This window comes from Microtus oregoni, unplaced genomic scaffold (assembly GCF_018167655.1).
Source record: "Microtus oregoni isolate MIOR12 unplaced genomic scaffold, Mior012 000016F_ref0000370, whole genome shotgun sequence".
NCBI classification, from domain to species: Eukaryota; Metazoa; Chordata; class Mammalia; order Rodentia; family Cricetidae; genus Microtus; species Microtus oregoni.
Genome location: NW_024543075.1, coordinates 11,252,592 through 11,268,716, shown reverse-complemented (window position 1 = coordinate 11,268,716; position 16,125 = coordinate 11,252,592). Strand labels below are relative to the sequence as shown.

General features: G+C 47.0%; 1 protein-coding gene across 1 annotated transcript in view; it reads right to left on the bottom strand.

Moving 5' to 3' along the window:
* Positions 1–16,125, bottom strand: part of Dhx32 (DEAH-box helicase 32 (putative)) — a 52,329-nt gene that overhangs the window by 15,997 nt on the left and 20,207 nt on the right. The window contains exons 3-4 of the mRNA XM_041666276.1: positions 11,529–11,722; positions 4,561–4,933 (exon numbers count right to left, since the gene is read on the bottom strand). Of these exons, the coding sequence (XP_041522210.1) occupies positions 4,561–4,933; positions 11,529–11,722 (567 nt within the window). The remainder of the gene's footprint in view (positions 1–4,560; positions 4,934–11,528; positions 11,723–16,125) is intronic.

Genomic DNA, 16,125 nt, shown 5'->3' with positions numbered 1-16,125 from the left:
TGGGGCTGAGGCAGGAGGATTGCTGTGTGGACTACAGTGTGAAACTTCACCTCAAAAAAACTAAAATAAAACAGAAAGGTGCATACAAATGCATGACTGGGATCCTCACCTGGGCCACCTTAGAAATCATTTGACCCACGTGTACTTCAAAGTGGTGGCAGGAAAGCCATGAGACGGGCAGGAAGCAGTCCTTGCATTTATAGGCGTTTAGAACAGTCTGCTCAAATACACATCAAACACTGGGGAGGAACAGAAACCACCTGCCATGAAATGACTGACAAGCAAAGAGCAGTGCCTGAAGGTGAAGTGTTTTAGTTTGCATATTTCTCAAATCCCAGCTAGTTTTTGAAAACGGATGTAACTTAGTCTGAGTCCTTTTAGAGTTTCAGAATTTCTGTCCTCTCTCTCTCTCTCTCTCTCTCTCTCTCTCTCTCTCTCTGTTGTTTTGTTTTTAAGACAGGGTTTTTCTGTGTAGCCTTGGCTGTCCTGGAACTCACTCTGTAGACCAGGCTAGCCTTGAACTCATAGAGATCCTCTTAAAGGCATTCACCACCATGCTGGCCAAATGTCTGTCTTTGAAAGTGTAAAGCAAGCCACCATATGGGAAGCTCACCTAGCTGATCAGAGTCAGAGTTCAAAGTCGGGTTCCTGTGACCTCTGCAGTTTTTAAGGCTCTATTCCCTTCTCCCTGTCTCTAGCCCATGATGCCCTCCTTTCTACATCGTTTGTAGAGTGGCTCTCGTCACCTCGAGGGCTTTGGAGTATAGATCTGCCTTGAAGAGGGATCAGAGGCCTCTGGGAGCTGGGGTGAGCTGCTCCCAGGAGGCCTGTTCTCGCTGCCCTCTCCAGAAATACATCGCTTACCTGGACAAAATCTTTTTATTTTTAAACTAGAAAAACCGCACAACTCTTTACATCCTAAATAATGAAGAATTTGTTAATTTGGATAATAAGAGCAAACTATTTCTTGGTGATGCTTGGGAGATGGGGCAGGACGACTGAGAGGTTGTTGGCTTCCTGTCTAAAAGAAGAAATGAACAATCCAGGTCCCTCACTTCATTTACCACACACATTTTCTTAGATAACCTCAGTGGGGATGCCCACGTTCCCCAGCTTCAGGCAGCCGTCATTAACTCTCAACAGAGAACATGGAAAAGGAGATTCAGTGCTGGAAGCCCACTTAGGAGCAATTTTTTACCGTCTGGTAACTAAGTTGATTTTTATTTTGTTTTGCTTTTTGAGACAGGGTGTCATCATGTAACTCTAGCTGACCGGGAGCTCTCAGAAATCTGCCTGCTTCTGGTTGATAAGTTTTCTTATGTTGAATTCTGGACACACATCTGAGAGTGTGCACGCAGACAGAGGCACACACACCCTTGCTGAAGGAGAAATGAAGGAAATGGTCAGCGGGAAAAGGCAGAGGTGACAGAAATGGATTCTACGAACAGCTCCCACCCGAGCACAGCTGACATATCACATGTAGGCCATAAGCTTCAAAAATTACAAAATGCAATGCTGGAATATGCATCTGGTGCTTCAAGCATTCGTTTCCTCGGTTCCCTTTCCCTTTTTAGATAGGGTCTCTCTCTACACAGTCCTGGCTATCCTGGAGTTCACTATGTGACCGGCACGGTGACGCTGCCCCTGCCTCTCCACCATGCTCAGCTTATTCTCTTGGTAGAGTTTGCAGAACTTTGCTGTGGCTGCAACACTGTGGAGCCCACGCCACTCACTGAAAGGGAGTATTAAACATCTACCTAGGTTTTGAGACTAAAGAAGTCTGAGGCCACACAAACCATTTCCCAGGAAACTCCAACCCTTGCACACCTGCCTGCCGGTCTTTACAGTGACCACATACTGTGAACTCAATGGCCAGAAGCAGGCAGGGGTCTCAGTCTGGCAGGTACTGAGTCACAGGGAGGCCTGAGTATTACGGGGATCAGTTCACAGCAGGTGTGGGGCTGAGTCAGCAGCTGGAGCATATGTGACGCACCTAGCAAGAGCGCACAGTGGACTCCTAAAACCAAACGGTCAGTGGACACGCCTGCAATTTGAATTCAATTTCTTAGAACATAGCTCTCGGTCACCTATGTTTGTTTTATATGGTACTGAAGGACCACAGTTTTTTGGGTTTTTTGTTTTTGTTTTTGTTTTTTTTTTAAGATTTTCTTATTTATTATGTATACAGTGTTCTGCCTGTATTCATGCCTGCAGGCCAGAAGAGGGCACCAGATCTCATTACAGATGGTTGTGAGCCACCATGTGGTTGCTGAGAATTGAACTCAGGACCTTTGGAAGAGCAGACAGTGCTCTTAACCACCGAGCCATCACTTCAGCCCCACAGCAGGTTTTAAGCTCAAGGATTTTTAAGACAAGAGCACTGAAGAGGAAGGCCCAGCAGCAATTCTGGGTACAGCTGGGAAGGTGGTAGAAGGGAAGGAGATGTGGAACTGGAGACAAAGCTGGCTTCTTGGTGAGTCTGCAGGAGCCAGCAGGAGTCGGGGCAGCAAGGACAGAGCAGCTGCCCTGGCCAGGCTGCTGCAGCAGCACCTTCCCCTCTGGGCCCAGGAGGGTGAAAGCTCCCTGTGGTTTTCATGGCCATCCCTTCCATGGCAGAAGGCTTCATGTCTGCATGGCTGGTGTGTTTCTCAACAGGAAGGACACTTTCTAAGTGCCATGGACTGCTACAGCTCACCAGTTTAAAGGTCAACATGTCACTGACAGACAGGTTCCACTACATTTTTAAGAATCAAATATTCTAAGACAACCTCTACCCTAAATCCGTTTTGACCTTTAGTTTCCAAAGCATTCATTTGGGGTTCTCTCTCTCTCTCTCTCTCTCTCTCTCTCTCTCTCTCTCCCTTTTAAAATTAACTAGTTGTTATACATACATATATATTAAATATATATATATATATATATATATATATATATATATATATAAATTCTCTTTTTTGAGACACAGTTTCAAGCCAAGGCTGGCTTCCACCTTCTCATTCTCTGATCTCATGTTTCAGCCTGGAGAGTCCTGTGACTACAGGCCTGCACTTGGCTCTGTTTTGAAATTTTTGAATTTTTTTTTCTTTTTCGTTTTTTGAAATAGAGTCTTGTAGACCAGACTGGTCTTGAACTCACAGAGCTCCAAATGCCTCTCCCTCCCGAGCGCTGGGATTAAATCATCCCATCACCGCCCAGTGAAATTTCTGATTTTAACCTCAAAGATGACTGCTTAACCTGTTGGTCTCCATCTGGCAGTTTCAATTCTCCGTTGTTTCAGATTCCTGACTTTTGCTGTTGTTCTCTTCCTCGGGCACTCTCTGCCCTTAATTATTTTATTACTTTGCCAAGGGCAAAGTAAGAAAACATTCTTAAACATTCTAAATCATATAATTGGGGCATGAGGATAGAATAAATCATTGTCATAGAAGATCAGTATTCAAGAGGAAGTGTGTCATAGGCACAAACATCTGATAAATGTCCTTATGCAGATGAGACTCCAATCACTCTCTCTAAGGAAAGAGATAAAGTTTAAGTCTCAAGAACGGCCCCAGGCTCGTTTAGTTCTGAGCCTGAGTTGAGGTCTGACCTCCAGGTTACCCAGGGAAGATCCACACCAAAGCAGGGGCTCACCCCTTGGTAGCTCAACCTGTATCAAACACTTTCTGGTCCCCGTTAATCACTAGAAACACTGCATGCCTGCCCCATACTGTGGGGATGGGAACACTGGAGGGGCTGGGGTAGAACAGGATGCTAGGCTTTGAGAAGAATGAACTACTTCAGGTGATGCTGAGGAGGATGGAGCCCTATTGTGTCCACTATGTCTCCATGGGAGAGGGCCGGAGTGGACCAGCTATACGCTGAGAAGCTTCCATCAAGCTGGGTCCCAGTGGAGGGAGCTGGCTAGGAGGATCATTTCTCAGAACTCCTCAAGATGCCACTGCTGGAATAATCTTTTTGGACACTATGACGACATGTCAGTCGGATTGGTTTAATAAAAAGCTGAACGGCCAATAGCTAGGCAGGATTTTGGGGACGGCAAGAATGCTGGGAAGAGAGTGGTCAGTCAGACAGAGAGGAAGCAGGACATGTAGGAGCTGAGGTAACAGCCACGAGCCACGTGGCAGCATGAAGGTGAACAGAAATGGCTTAAATTAAGTTATAAGGGGCGCTGGTTAGCTCAAGTAGAAAGCTAAGCTATTGGCCAAGGTGTTTTTTGTTGTTGTTGTTTGTTTGTTTGTTTGTTTTGAGACAGGGTTTCTCTGTAGCTTTGGAACCTGTCCTGGAGCTAACTCTTTGTAGACCAGGCTGGCCTCAAACTCACAGAGATCCGTCTGCCTCTGCCTCCCGAGTGCTGGGATTAAAGGCGTGCGCCACCACCGTCCGGCTTGAGCACAGGTTTTGCTTACCTTATCTGTGCTGCAGTTAGTGTGTAGAATGAGATGTGGAGGGAATGTTTACACGGTGGCTATGCAATGGGAGCAAGGAGTTGGAGATTAAAAGCTTCTCAAAGGAAATACCATACAACAGCACTCAGCTAGGTCGGAATACCGCTTAACTTACTTGTTCACAGGCCAGGAAGACTACGACGTCGCCCTTCTCGCCCGAGCGGTGGATTTCAAAGATAAGGCGCAAAATTGACTTGAAGGAATCTTTCTCAGCCCCGCTGAGGTACACAACCTCCACAGGGTGCTTACTTTTCACTTCTATGAGAGGCACGTTTCCGTAGTAGGAACTGAGTTTACTGAGGAGGAGAGGCGAGCAGTTTATTATGAGCTTCAGCTCGGGTCTTGCAAGCAACACATTCTTAAGAAGTCCAAGCAGCACATCGGTTGCCATGCTTCTCTCCTGGATGTCGTCCAAGATGATGACCCCGTAGCTACCCAGGAAAGGGTTAGACATCATTTCCCTCTGCAGCATATCGTCCGTACAGTACCTACAAGGAAGACATGTCAGAGAATTCTCATGAAGACCATGTGAGGGACTCCCAAAACACACACCCCTGCCCTGTCCTGCCCTACCCCGCTTTGTGGCACAGCACTGGTTAAGTTTTTCCTTGGGGGCCAGGCAGTGGTGGTGCACACCTTTAATCCCAGCACCCGGGAAGCAGAGGCAGGCAGATCTCTGTGAGTTCGAGGCCAGCCTGGTCTACAAGAGCTAGTTCCAGGATAGGCTCCAAAGCTACAGAAAAACCCTGTCTCAAAAAACCAAAAAAAAAAAAAGTTTTTCCTTGGAGCTAAGATCCCTTTGAGGTGAGAGAATCTGTAGGGCCGCAGCACAGGTCCCACACAGACACACTTTAGGTGTTCTCTATACATGTGTGATGACTCAAGGATCATCACACACTCCTGCTCAGAGGCCTCTGCTTACACACAGGTCTGTGTGACTGTTTATTAGAAACGAGCCTCCCGTTGCTATCACACACTTATGCAAACTCAGTGGTACATGTAACATTTGCCTTCAGCTTTGCTAAGCCAACAGTATTATCCTTAAGTATCCCTATTGGACAGCTACCACTCTTCCTGTCGTTAGCGGGACTCTGGGTGCTGGCACACACTTTCCAAGGAGAAAGCGCAGGCTCATGATCCAGCTGCCCACATGAAGATGACCACTGGGGGTGGCTGGTAGAAGGCTGTGTCAACAGGGTACTAAGTAAGTTTGAGATGTTGTTTAAATAACAGCAAACAGAAGTAGCTATACGGAAATCATCAGTTTGGGGCACCTGTGCAAACTGGCCCGCACGCCTGATGGGATGGGGGCAATATTAGTGATTTTATTTATGTGTTTGAGATACTGGCCTCAAACTCAAAATCGTCCAGCCTCAGCCTCCTTCATTAGTGATGCAATCGATTTTTACGCCCCTCCCCCTAGCCTTTGAAATGTTTTTAAAATTAAGAAAGAAATTTAAAAGCCACCTGGTAGTGAGCCACTACCATACAGATTTCTTTCTGACACAATTTATACATGCACACAGATTTCTGCTTGAAGAAGGCAGTTTCATGAATTCTCCACCTATACCAGTGCTTAAAACTGAGGCCCCTGGCTGGCATTTAGATAGACACTTAAACTTGGGGAGAGTTTCCACCCCGCCCAAAACTGTCAGGAGTAGCGGCACCAGTGCAGGGTGCATGTGAACATGCTTTCCTTGGGGAGTCTGCAAGCTTGGGGCAGCCTGGGCAAAGGGTGCTCATTGGCAAGCCCCTAGTAACAACCCTGGGCTGAGTTTCAGGGAACTTTACACAGGCCCCAGCTCACTGCTGGGAACCTACAGGGTTTAGCCTGAAGGCCTGGAGGCAGGGAGTGGGAGGATGGAAGGAAGGGGCAACGACACTTCAAAGCTTGCACCTGAATTCCTCTGAGGAGCCCCCTATCCTCCATTTCACTCAGCTGGCTCTGCCGTCTGCTTTCACTGTGATAACTTCAGCTGTGAGGAAATGCAGTGAAGGCCTCTGACAAACCACGCCCGCTACAGTGCTCAATACCCTTTAAGAGCGAACCAAGAGCATCTCCTGTTAGTTCCTAGTGTGTTTGGACCCCAGACCAAAACACACACTTCTTATCTAACCTTCAGAATAAGTCCTGATGGTAAACATGGCCCTCACATTCATAAATAAGGAAAACAGGTCAACAATTTAAGTACTCTAGCAAGAGTCACAAAGCTAGAGTCAGGACCAAGGTTTGATTTTTTTGTTTCATTTGTTTTTTGAGACAGGGTCTCATGGTGTAGCCATGGTTTGCCTGGCACTCACTATGTAGGCCAGGCTGACCTCTAACCTCCTACCATATATAGGAATTAAAGGCATGCACCACCACATCCACCTTGGGGTTAAGGTTCGAAACAGGCTTCTTCTAGCACACCTGATGCCACAGGCTTCTTCTCCGGCCTCCAGGGTCAGGGTGCTAAGGCTTTACATTTGGTTCTTGTTCTCACTTTATGAGATCCAGGGTTTACCGTCCGCCTTTCTGTTCATGCAGACTCAGCCTGAGTGTCGCCGGACCAGCAGTAACAAACTGTGGATCGTGCCTAACGAGAAATGGCCTAGCCTAAGACTGGGGTTTTCCTGAGTACAATATTATTGTAGTCTATGCAAGATGCAGACAAAAGCATCAAAATCTACCTTCCCAGTCACCTTCGGCAGAGGTGAATTAGGACACAATAACATAGGCTACATTTGCCCATTTTCAAGCAGATTGTGTTTATGTATGCTCCTTTCAAGTCACAAATACAATCTTGTTCCTTTTCAGCAAAACTCAGCTGAGCGACCACCTAGCCAGCATTCAGTTTCCTCGAAGCTATGCTTCCCATAAAGGGAGGAGGTATATGAGCTATGGAAACTAAACTCACGCTTGATTAAAAGGGAGAATATGTCGACCTATTTAAAACTCTGCTAGACTCAGCATGAGTCAAAACTTAGGAATCACAAAGCTTCAGCATTTCCCCCACAACACAAAGGTCTCTCTCTCTCCCCCCTTCACTATGTCCCCCAGCTGGCCTGGAGCTCACTATCCTGGCCTCAGATCCACCTGCCTCTGCTCTTGAGTTCTGGGATTAAAAGTGTGCGCCACCAAGCTTGGCAAGATTCATTTCTCGTTTTCACATTAATATAATTCCATGTGAACAATGCTTTAAAAATATTGTCATAATAACTACATAGATATGCTATCAGTGTTCTAGGTAATATAACAGCCTGCACCTTAAATTCCCAAGACTAACATATTAAGGATAACATATTAAGAAGTTGTATTCATATTTGTACCTAATGGAATGTTTTATACCGAGTTGGTCCCTAATGAAAATTAGAAGCTTTTCAGTTCTGAAAACTGCACAGGTTTAAGGTCCACAGCTGCTGCACAGGAGACCTGAGACCCACTCCACAGGAGACCTGAGACCCACTGCACAGGAGACCCACACACAGGAGACCTGCTGCACAGGAGACCCACTGCGTAAGAGACTCACTACACACTACACAGGAGACCCACTCCACAGGAGACCTGAGACCCACTGCACAGGAGACCCACACACAGGAGACCTGCTGCACAGGAGACCCACTGCGTAAGAGACTCACTACACACTACACAGGAGACCCACTCCACAGGAGACCTGAGACCCACTGCACAGGAGACCCGCTGCACAGGAGACCCACTCCACAGGAGACCCACTCCACAGGAGACCTGAGACCCACTGCACAGGAGACCTGCTGCACAGGAGACCCACTCCACAGGAGACCTGAGACCCACTGCACAGGAGACTCACTCCACAGGAGACCCGCTGCACAGGAGAACCACTACACACTACATAGGAGACCTGCTGCACAGGAGACCCACACACAGGAGACCCGGTCCACGGGAGACCAGCCTCACAGGAGACCCGAGACCTGCTCCATAGGAAACCCCAGACCCGCTCCACAGGAGACCCATTCCATAGGAGACCAGCTGCACACTACACCTGCTGCACAAGAGACCCAGGAGACCCACTACACAGGAGACTTTTGCTCACAGCAAATTGCTCACAGAAAAGAAAGCAATTTCAGGTATGTGGAAAGTCCAGAAGGAAGCTTAAAGACTAATTTTTTATAGTATTAAAAAAAGAACAGGAAGGAAGTGATCTTTACCAGGTATCTATGATATGACCAGTAGGGTTACAAAGAAAATAAAACAGGTAAGTCTGAATATAGAACACTAGCTTCTCTAGTTAATAAGTAACTTTAAAGCTCCCGATTGAAGGGCTGGCCCAGTAGCCTGGAGGTAGAGCCTTGCCCACCATATGCAGGGCCCTGGCTCAACATCATTAAGAAACATCTGTGTGGTGGCACACGCCTTTAATCCCAGCACTTGGGAGGCAGAGGCAGGTGGATCAAGGACAGCCAGATCTACAAGAGCTAGTTCCAGGACAGCTAGGACTGTAACACAGAGAAACCCTATCTCGAAAAACCAAATTAAAAAAAAAAAATCTGCGGTTTTGATCACCATTCAATCTGAGGGCACTCAGAATCATAGCTAGGATACCTTGCTAGGAAAAAATACATGAACTGGTTATGGTAGTGATTCTTAAGATATAATCACAAATTGGATTATAAACATAAAATAGCCACCACCTACACTATGCTCCAGTCCTATCTATTCGGCCATTTACAACACCCCCTGAACAGCCATCGGTGTTATGGATAAGGAGACCTGAATACAGACAGCTCTGGGAGGGAACTTACACAGAGTCCCCCACAGAAAGTGGGAGACACCCGCTATAAAGCCATGCAGCCTCCTAGGCTGTGGGGGCTTCTTGATCCTTGGGCCGCCCTGAGGCTCAGACCCAGCTGGTTTAGGAGGAGCTTCACAGGAAAGAAGCCCTGTGTCCTGTCGTGCTAACAAGGCTTTACAGTGAGGATGCAGTAAGGAAAGGACAGGCGGCCCAGTGGCAGCAGAGCAGAGCCTGCAGTAGCCAGAACATTCCATCCACATGAGCCATGGCTTACCCAACCCCAGGCTCCCACTCAGAAAGTAAACACGTGAACACAGAAACTCACTCCTTCCTCTGCCAGACAGGATCCAGTGCTTAAAACAATCCCATGGGAACCAAGCCCAAACACAGCAGCTGTCTAAAGGGATTCTCTGCTACACTCTTACAGTGTTCACAGATATGTACCTTTGTGACTTTCTCAATAATAATTAAAAACTGTAATTCTACATTCATTAACATAAAAACTTACATCTAAGAGTTCTTTCTAAAGGCTTTCTAAGTCTAGATGGCATTAAAGATATAAAAACACAAACCATGACTGCAGAATTTAGCTGGAGCCATTGTTCAATTACAACAGATAGTTCATAAAAAAGAGTGAAAAAGATAAGCAGTATGGTGGTACACACATCTAGTTCCTAGACTGGGGGACTAAGAGATTCGGGCCAGCCTTGGCTACATAGTGAGATTTTCTCAACACCCCTCCTAAGCCAAATATAGTGAAGAAAATGCTAGGCTTAAGCATTCTTCATCCTTCCTGCTGTTTCTTTCACCCTGTTTAACCAGTCTTCAACTAGCTCGTAAGTTCCTAAGAGACAGGGAAGGGGTATCTTTCTTCTGTATGTACCCTGTATATAGTAATTTATAAACCCATAGACATTCAATGTATGGGATAAGGCGAAGAAGGCCCACAAAATGCTGGCTAGACAGCATAAAGGAAGACTGTGGAATCCTGGTATGACAATAACACAAGCATCTAGGACTGCCCAGGATAGGAACAACTGGAGAACCGCCATAAACAGGCTGCCCATGCGTGTTTAAGCATTGCTGGGGCATAAATTAATGAAAATGAATACATCCAATGGCTTTGTTTATTGCTAATTTTTACAAAGGTAATAGCTTCAAGAACTTTATTTAAGTCAAAGCATTACTGGCCTAAACATCCCCTATGACTTGACACTTTGTGGCCTTCTGGATGGCCTCTGTGTTTGGGCCAGGGCAGTACTCCCTTCTCCCACCATCAAGTTAGGGACTCCTCTACGGGGCAAGCATTCAGACACAGGATAGCAGTGTGCAGAAAGCCTCCCCTGCCCTGTAATTCTGCAGCAGCACTATTCAAGAGGAATGCCACCCACTGGCATGCCACACGAATGGGTTATGGATACGGAGACACTCTGGCCCTGAGACCAGTGTATTCTGATCTCTTGAGCTCCTACAGGGGAAGACAGCGTCCAGGGCACCTGAAGTCCATTGAGCTTTCACCTCTGGCTGCAAGCAGCTTTGGCCACTCCCTGTAAGTGCGGGGCAGACACTGGCACTGACTGTTGTCGTCTGTGAGGTTGCGATACAACTGGCGGGGAACCCTAAGCAGTTATGGTTCCAATTCTCTCACTTCATATTTTCCCTTTTGCATTTCTCTTTCTACTTTATCAAGCCCTTGGAAGACTCTGTTAAAAAAAAAAAAGCTAAGTATAAACATCTGATAATACAACTAATTGCAGCTCAGAGAAGGCGCCTTGGAACCCCTAAGACTTCGAAGTATAGCTAGAAAAACAGATCTCAAAGGCCATGTGGAGGCCAAGGGTGGGTGTCACAGAAGCCCACCAAGAGCCTCTAATGCCTACCTCTACAAGGTCAGGCACGGAGTCCTGAGGACTAGGAAGGACTGGCCAATCCCAGAAGAGACGCAGACAGGCCAAGTACAGTGATGAGTAGCCAGGAGAAGGCACAGAGGTGTGGAAACATAGGTATCATGCAGAGCCCCAGGGATCCACGTGGCTGACACACGGCCAATGGTGATGGACCCACCAGGAGACACATCTCTAAGTACAAGATGGAAGGTCTTGGGTGAACCTAACAAGCTGTAATTTTCCCCTGAGGGCTGTAATCACGAAAGTTTAGACAATGACAACTGAGGAGAGCAGGGAGGGAAAACAACAGGTGTGGGTCAGGCTGGAGAGGGCAGTTATTACACTGTGGGTGCTTGGCAGGGGATGGCAAGGGCAATGTTCCGTGAGGACCGCAGAACCCAAGCCCTTGAAGGGGCGCCTAGGTGGGGACGGGGCGGCGACATACAAACCTCAGGATCGTTTCACTGGTGCAGCAGTTTTCAAAAGGGATCACATAGCCAACTTCGTGGCCGATATTAACATCCATTTCGTCGGCGACCCGCAGGGCCAGCTGCACCGCCGTCTGCTTGTGGACCTGTGTGCATATCACACCCCCGTGCTGGTAGTGGATGGAAAGGCAGTATTCAGCGCACCACTGAGGAACCTTTGACAGAAAAAAATGACACCGGGTCAGCCCCTGCTAGGAATGACAAACTCAAAACACAGAGGAGCCGCTCTTTCTCATAGCGCTTAACTACCAGCGCTGAGCAATTGATCACCCTGCACTCCAACCACTAGTAAATTAAGAGTATGCAGGTGTTTCCAGGAAATCGGAAACCAGCAAGCTTTGACTCCCTGATTTTAGAAGCCAGTTTAGGACAAGAAAAAAAAATGCCCCTTAATTTCTTTTAGGGATTTGTTTTATATGTATAAGTATTTGGCTCATGTATGTGGTACCACATGCATGCAGTGCCCACAGAGGCCAGAAGAGGGCGCTGGATCATTGAGAACTGGAGTTACAGATGCTGCTGGGAACAGAATCCAGGTCCTCTGCAAGTGCGGCAAGCATTCTTACCTGGTGAGCAGGCTCTCCAGCCCCAGTTTACACCAACTGTGATGCATGCAGATGCAAATTATTTTTTCAGGTAGTAAGAGGGCTCCATCAAAAACACAACTTCTGGTGTTAGCTATTATGTTTTAAAGAATATAATATTAAATAGCATTTAGATGAGAAAGAGCAACCCCAAGTTAAAGGATTTACATTTAAATTTAAACAATCATAACAATATCCAAATGAGCCTGCTTAACATGGTTCTACCAATGAAAGCTAAACTGTTTTTTTTTTGTTTGTTTGTTTTGTTTTTCCAAGACAGGGTTTCTCTGTGTAGCCCTAGCTGTCCTGGAACTAGCTCTTATAGACCAGGCTGGCCTCAAACTCACAGAGATCCACCTGTCTCTGCCTCCCAAGTGCTAGGATTAAAGACGTGTACCATTGCCGCCTGGTTATTCTGCTACCACCCCCAGGCTAACCCTTCCCTCCTTAAGCTGCACTCACCAGGTGTTTAGTCACAGCACGGGAAGGTAACTAATACACCTAACAGATCATTCTCATCCTTGTCAAAGCCTTCCCTTTAGATTTGACTTCTCTTGCCAGCGTCTTCTACCGTAGGTCCCCAGCCAAGACCTCCAATAGGACTCATATAAACTGAATAAAATAACATTTTGAATCTTTTGTCTACCAACAGACTGAAAGATCCACACTTGTGGCTTAATATTCAAGAAAGGACCTGACACATAGTGGGGCTAATGCATATATATTTGAACACTGTGAGACTCTGGTGACCAAGAAGATGGGCCCCTGCTCTCTCGGGGCTCAGAGGCAGTAGGGATGTAGGGACAGGTGGATGGTGCTGGGATGTAAAAGGACATCGTGATAATGGAGAAAGTGAAGGAGCCCAGGCTGGAGGGTAAGCACCAAGGGGCTAAACGGAGGACAATGGCAGAACCTCTAATAAACTTAGGATGCTCAGGAAAGAAACACGCAGTCCATGAGTCTTCATTAAAACCCAGGAGTAATGTGTAATGAACACGAACAGCACCTGAGCAAGGAAAGAAAGACGCATGAACGAAGCTTCGGAGCAGCGTGGGAGCCGGGCATGAAGCAGGGAGGGAAGAAACCTCTGGGAAAGTCAGGAAGATGGTCACTGTCATGGTGACTGATGTCCAGAAGACATAAAATGTGGCTCCCAATGGCCACTGAAAAACAAGCTAGGATTCTGAGGCAGGGAGGATGGTCCTGGAGTTTCAGAGCTGATGGACCCTCAGGAGACCACAGCCTTGGAACTGGGAAGGAGCCTTCTGCAGGTCAGATAAAAGCAGGAAGAACACCCTTGCTCGGCTCAGAAGAGAGATGTTTACTTAGTAACCAAGTTTCACAGCGGAGCAGAAACCACAACTAATTACAGAGCCTGGAAGACGTGTCCATTATATATGCATATGATAATAGTAAACTTCTCTCTCTGAACAGAAAAGGGAGGGGTCGTGGTGTTAGAATTCCCACCCTCACCCCAATGCTCTAGGCCAGTGGTTCTCAACCAGTGGGCCGTGACTCCTTTGGGGGTGGAAAGACCCTCTCACAGGGGTGTCCTAAGACCACTGGAAAACACAGATGTTTATATTACGATTCATAACAGTAGCAAAATTACAGTTATGAAGTAGCAATGAAAATAATTTTATGGATGGGGGTCACTACAACATGAGGAACTATATTAAAGGGTCACAGCGTTAGGAAGGTTGAGAACCACTGCTCTAGGTGAACCAGGAGCACTGAAGTCTAAGCCTTGGCAAATGTCAAGAACTACTGAAAAGGTAGGAGTCAGAAAGAGGCACAAATCTGGGCACTCGGTAACTTGAAGGGGCAGAAGGAGCTCCCCCGAGAGAGCTTTGGGGCGCTGTGTGTGCTGTGGGGAACACTGTCGACTTCTGTAGTTAAGGTTCCTTGCTTGAATCTGTCATTCCTCCCGGCAATGCTCACCACCCCGGCAGGGGCTTTTCGTAGTCCTGAGAGGACCTTGTTCCAGTCATCCTACGATCACCTGCTGGACAGAAAGGTCTCAGTCTTTGCTACAGTTTCTCTTTGGAAGATCTTCCCCCCATCAGCCTACTGAGGGTAGGCTAGGAGCTAAGTTGGATCTGTGGGAGTCACAGGCATGCAGAGAGCTACGTCTTTCCATAGCCTGCCGGAAAGTGAATTCTGAGACACTGTGTGACAAGCAATGACAGTAAGCACTTGGAAAAGCTGTGCAGTACAGTGACAAAAATAAATAGGAAACTGCTTCTTTACCACACGAAAGACAAGACCCTATGTACAAAGCAGCTCGTCTGGAGTTTGGGAGTGGACAACACCCATGTTCATTTACTCAGTCTAGAAATTCCCACCAGCTGGGGATCAGTCACTCAGAACCATCTATCAAATCACCATGTTTTCTCAATCCACGTTCTAGAACTGTCAGACATGCCCATTCCGTAAAAGTATTCACGATGCGGCACGTTTCTCCTCTGCCCATAGCCTCCCCTGCTTCAGAGACTCCTGGGGTGGAAGCAAGGTCATGGTAGGCAGCAATATGCCTATCTCCTGCCATGAGCGCAACGAGGTGGGTGCTAACCCCAATCCCATGGGTTTTGCGGATCTCTGTTACGGGTGCAAATTCAAGAGGTGAAGCAAAAATGTCCAGTCCCCATGCTTGACAGCACAGCACACACTAAAGAGCTCAGGCTGTGGGATTCTGGGAGACTTGGTAAGCTACACAGATTTCCTATGAGACTCCATCAGCCAAATCCAGACCAGAACCTAGAGCACAGCACTGGGTCTGGCCTCATCGCCGCCAAGCTGGCCAGACAACATCCACAAGGTGCTGGTGTAGGGCCGTCCACAGCTCACCAGACAGCTCCTCAGCAACATGGGAAAATGAAGGAAGGCCTTTGTGGGACAGAATACTTCCTGGCCCCCAGGTTCCCAAGCCCTTGCTGATATCCTTAGCCTGTGCAGGTGACTCCTCTTTCATAGAGCCTCAAAGTCCCTTCAGTAAGTACCAAGATAAGCGCAGACCTCCCAAGGAGAAAGGATCCTAAGGACAGTAGTAATCCTCGTGAAGATAGGAATCTGTCCCACAGGACCCCTGCAGAGGGGCCAGGAGCTGACTCCCAAAGCAGCTCTGCTCTAGGTCAACCACTAAGTCAGAGTACTTTACCATGGAGGGTGCTGGTGAGTTTCAAGTCCTGCATCCCTGCATGTTTGGCTTTGGGTGAGCATAGGTCAAACCTATCTGCAAAACTGTGGACAAAGACGCCCAGCCGCGACAAGAGACCGGAGTCTTAAACGAAATCTTAGCTGTTTTGTGCTAATGTCTCTGACCCACCTGACTCTTGGGAGATTAGGGAAAAAGCTGGAGGAGGAGACATACTCAGTAGCTCTAGAAATGCTTCACCGAACAGTGACAGAAAAGTCTCCTCCAAGGAGCAAATGCGAACTGTCTTTCTCTTCCCTAGGGCAGTTGTTACACAGCCCTGATGAAGTCTATAGCAGAAAGAGAAGGTGTTTGAGGGACTTTGGCCCTAAATATAGGCTTTTCTTTGAAAGACTTAAAACTGTGGGGAATAAGAAAAGTGTCTTGGAAACAAAAGAAGCTACTTTCAGAATTTAAAAAAAAAAACAAAACCAAAAACAAACGAATAGACCCATTTCTATTTGTATACAATTTGGCTTCTTTAAACAAGAAAGGCATTGCCTTCGTCCTCAACAGAACAAAACCACAGCTTACTAAAATGATTAAGAAGTTGAAACCTGAGCTGTCCCAACCTTCAGGAGGTGCAGGCCTGAGGGGAAGCTCAAGGTCATTCTTGGCTGGCTATACAGGGCTACTCTGAGGCGCTATCTCAAAGAAACTAATCTTCAAAGCAGCAAAAGAAACCACATGCCCAGCTATATATAACAACTGTGACAACATTTACAGCATATATAGTGATTCTTGCTCATAATAATCACAAATTCTAAAGAAAGATTTGGGG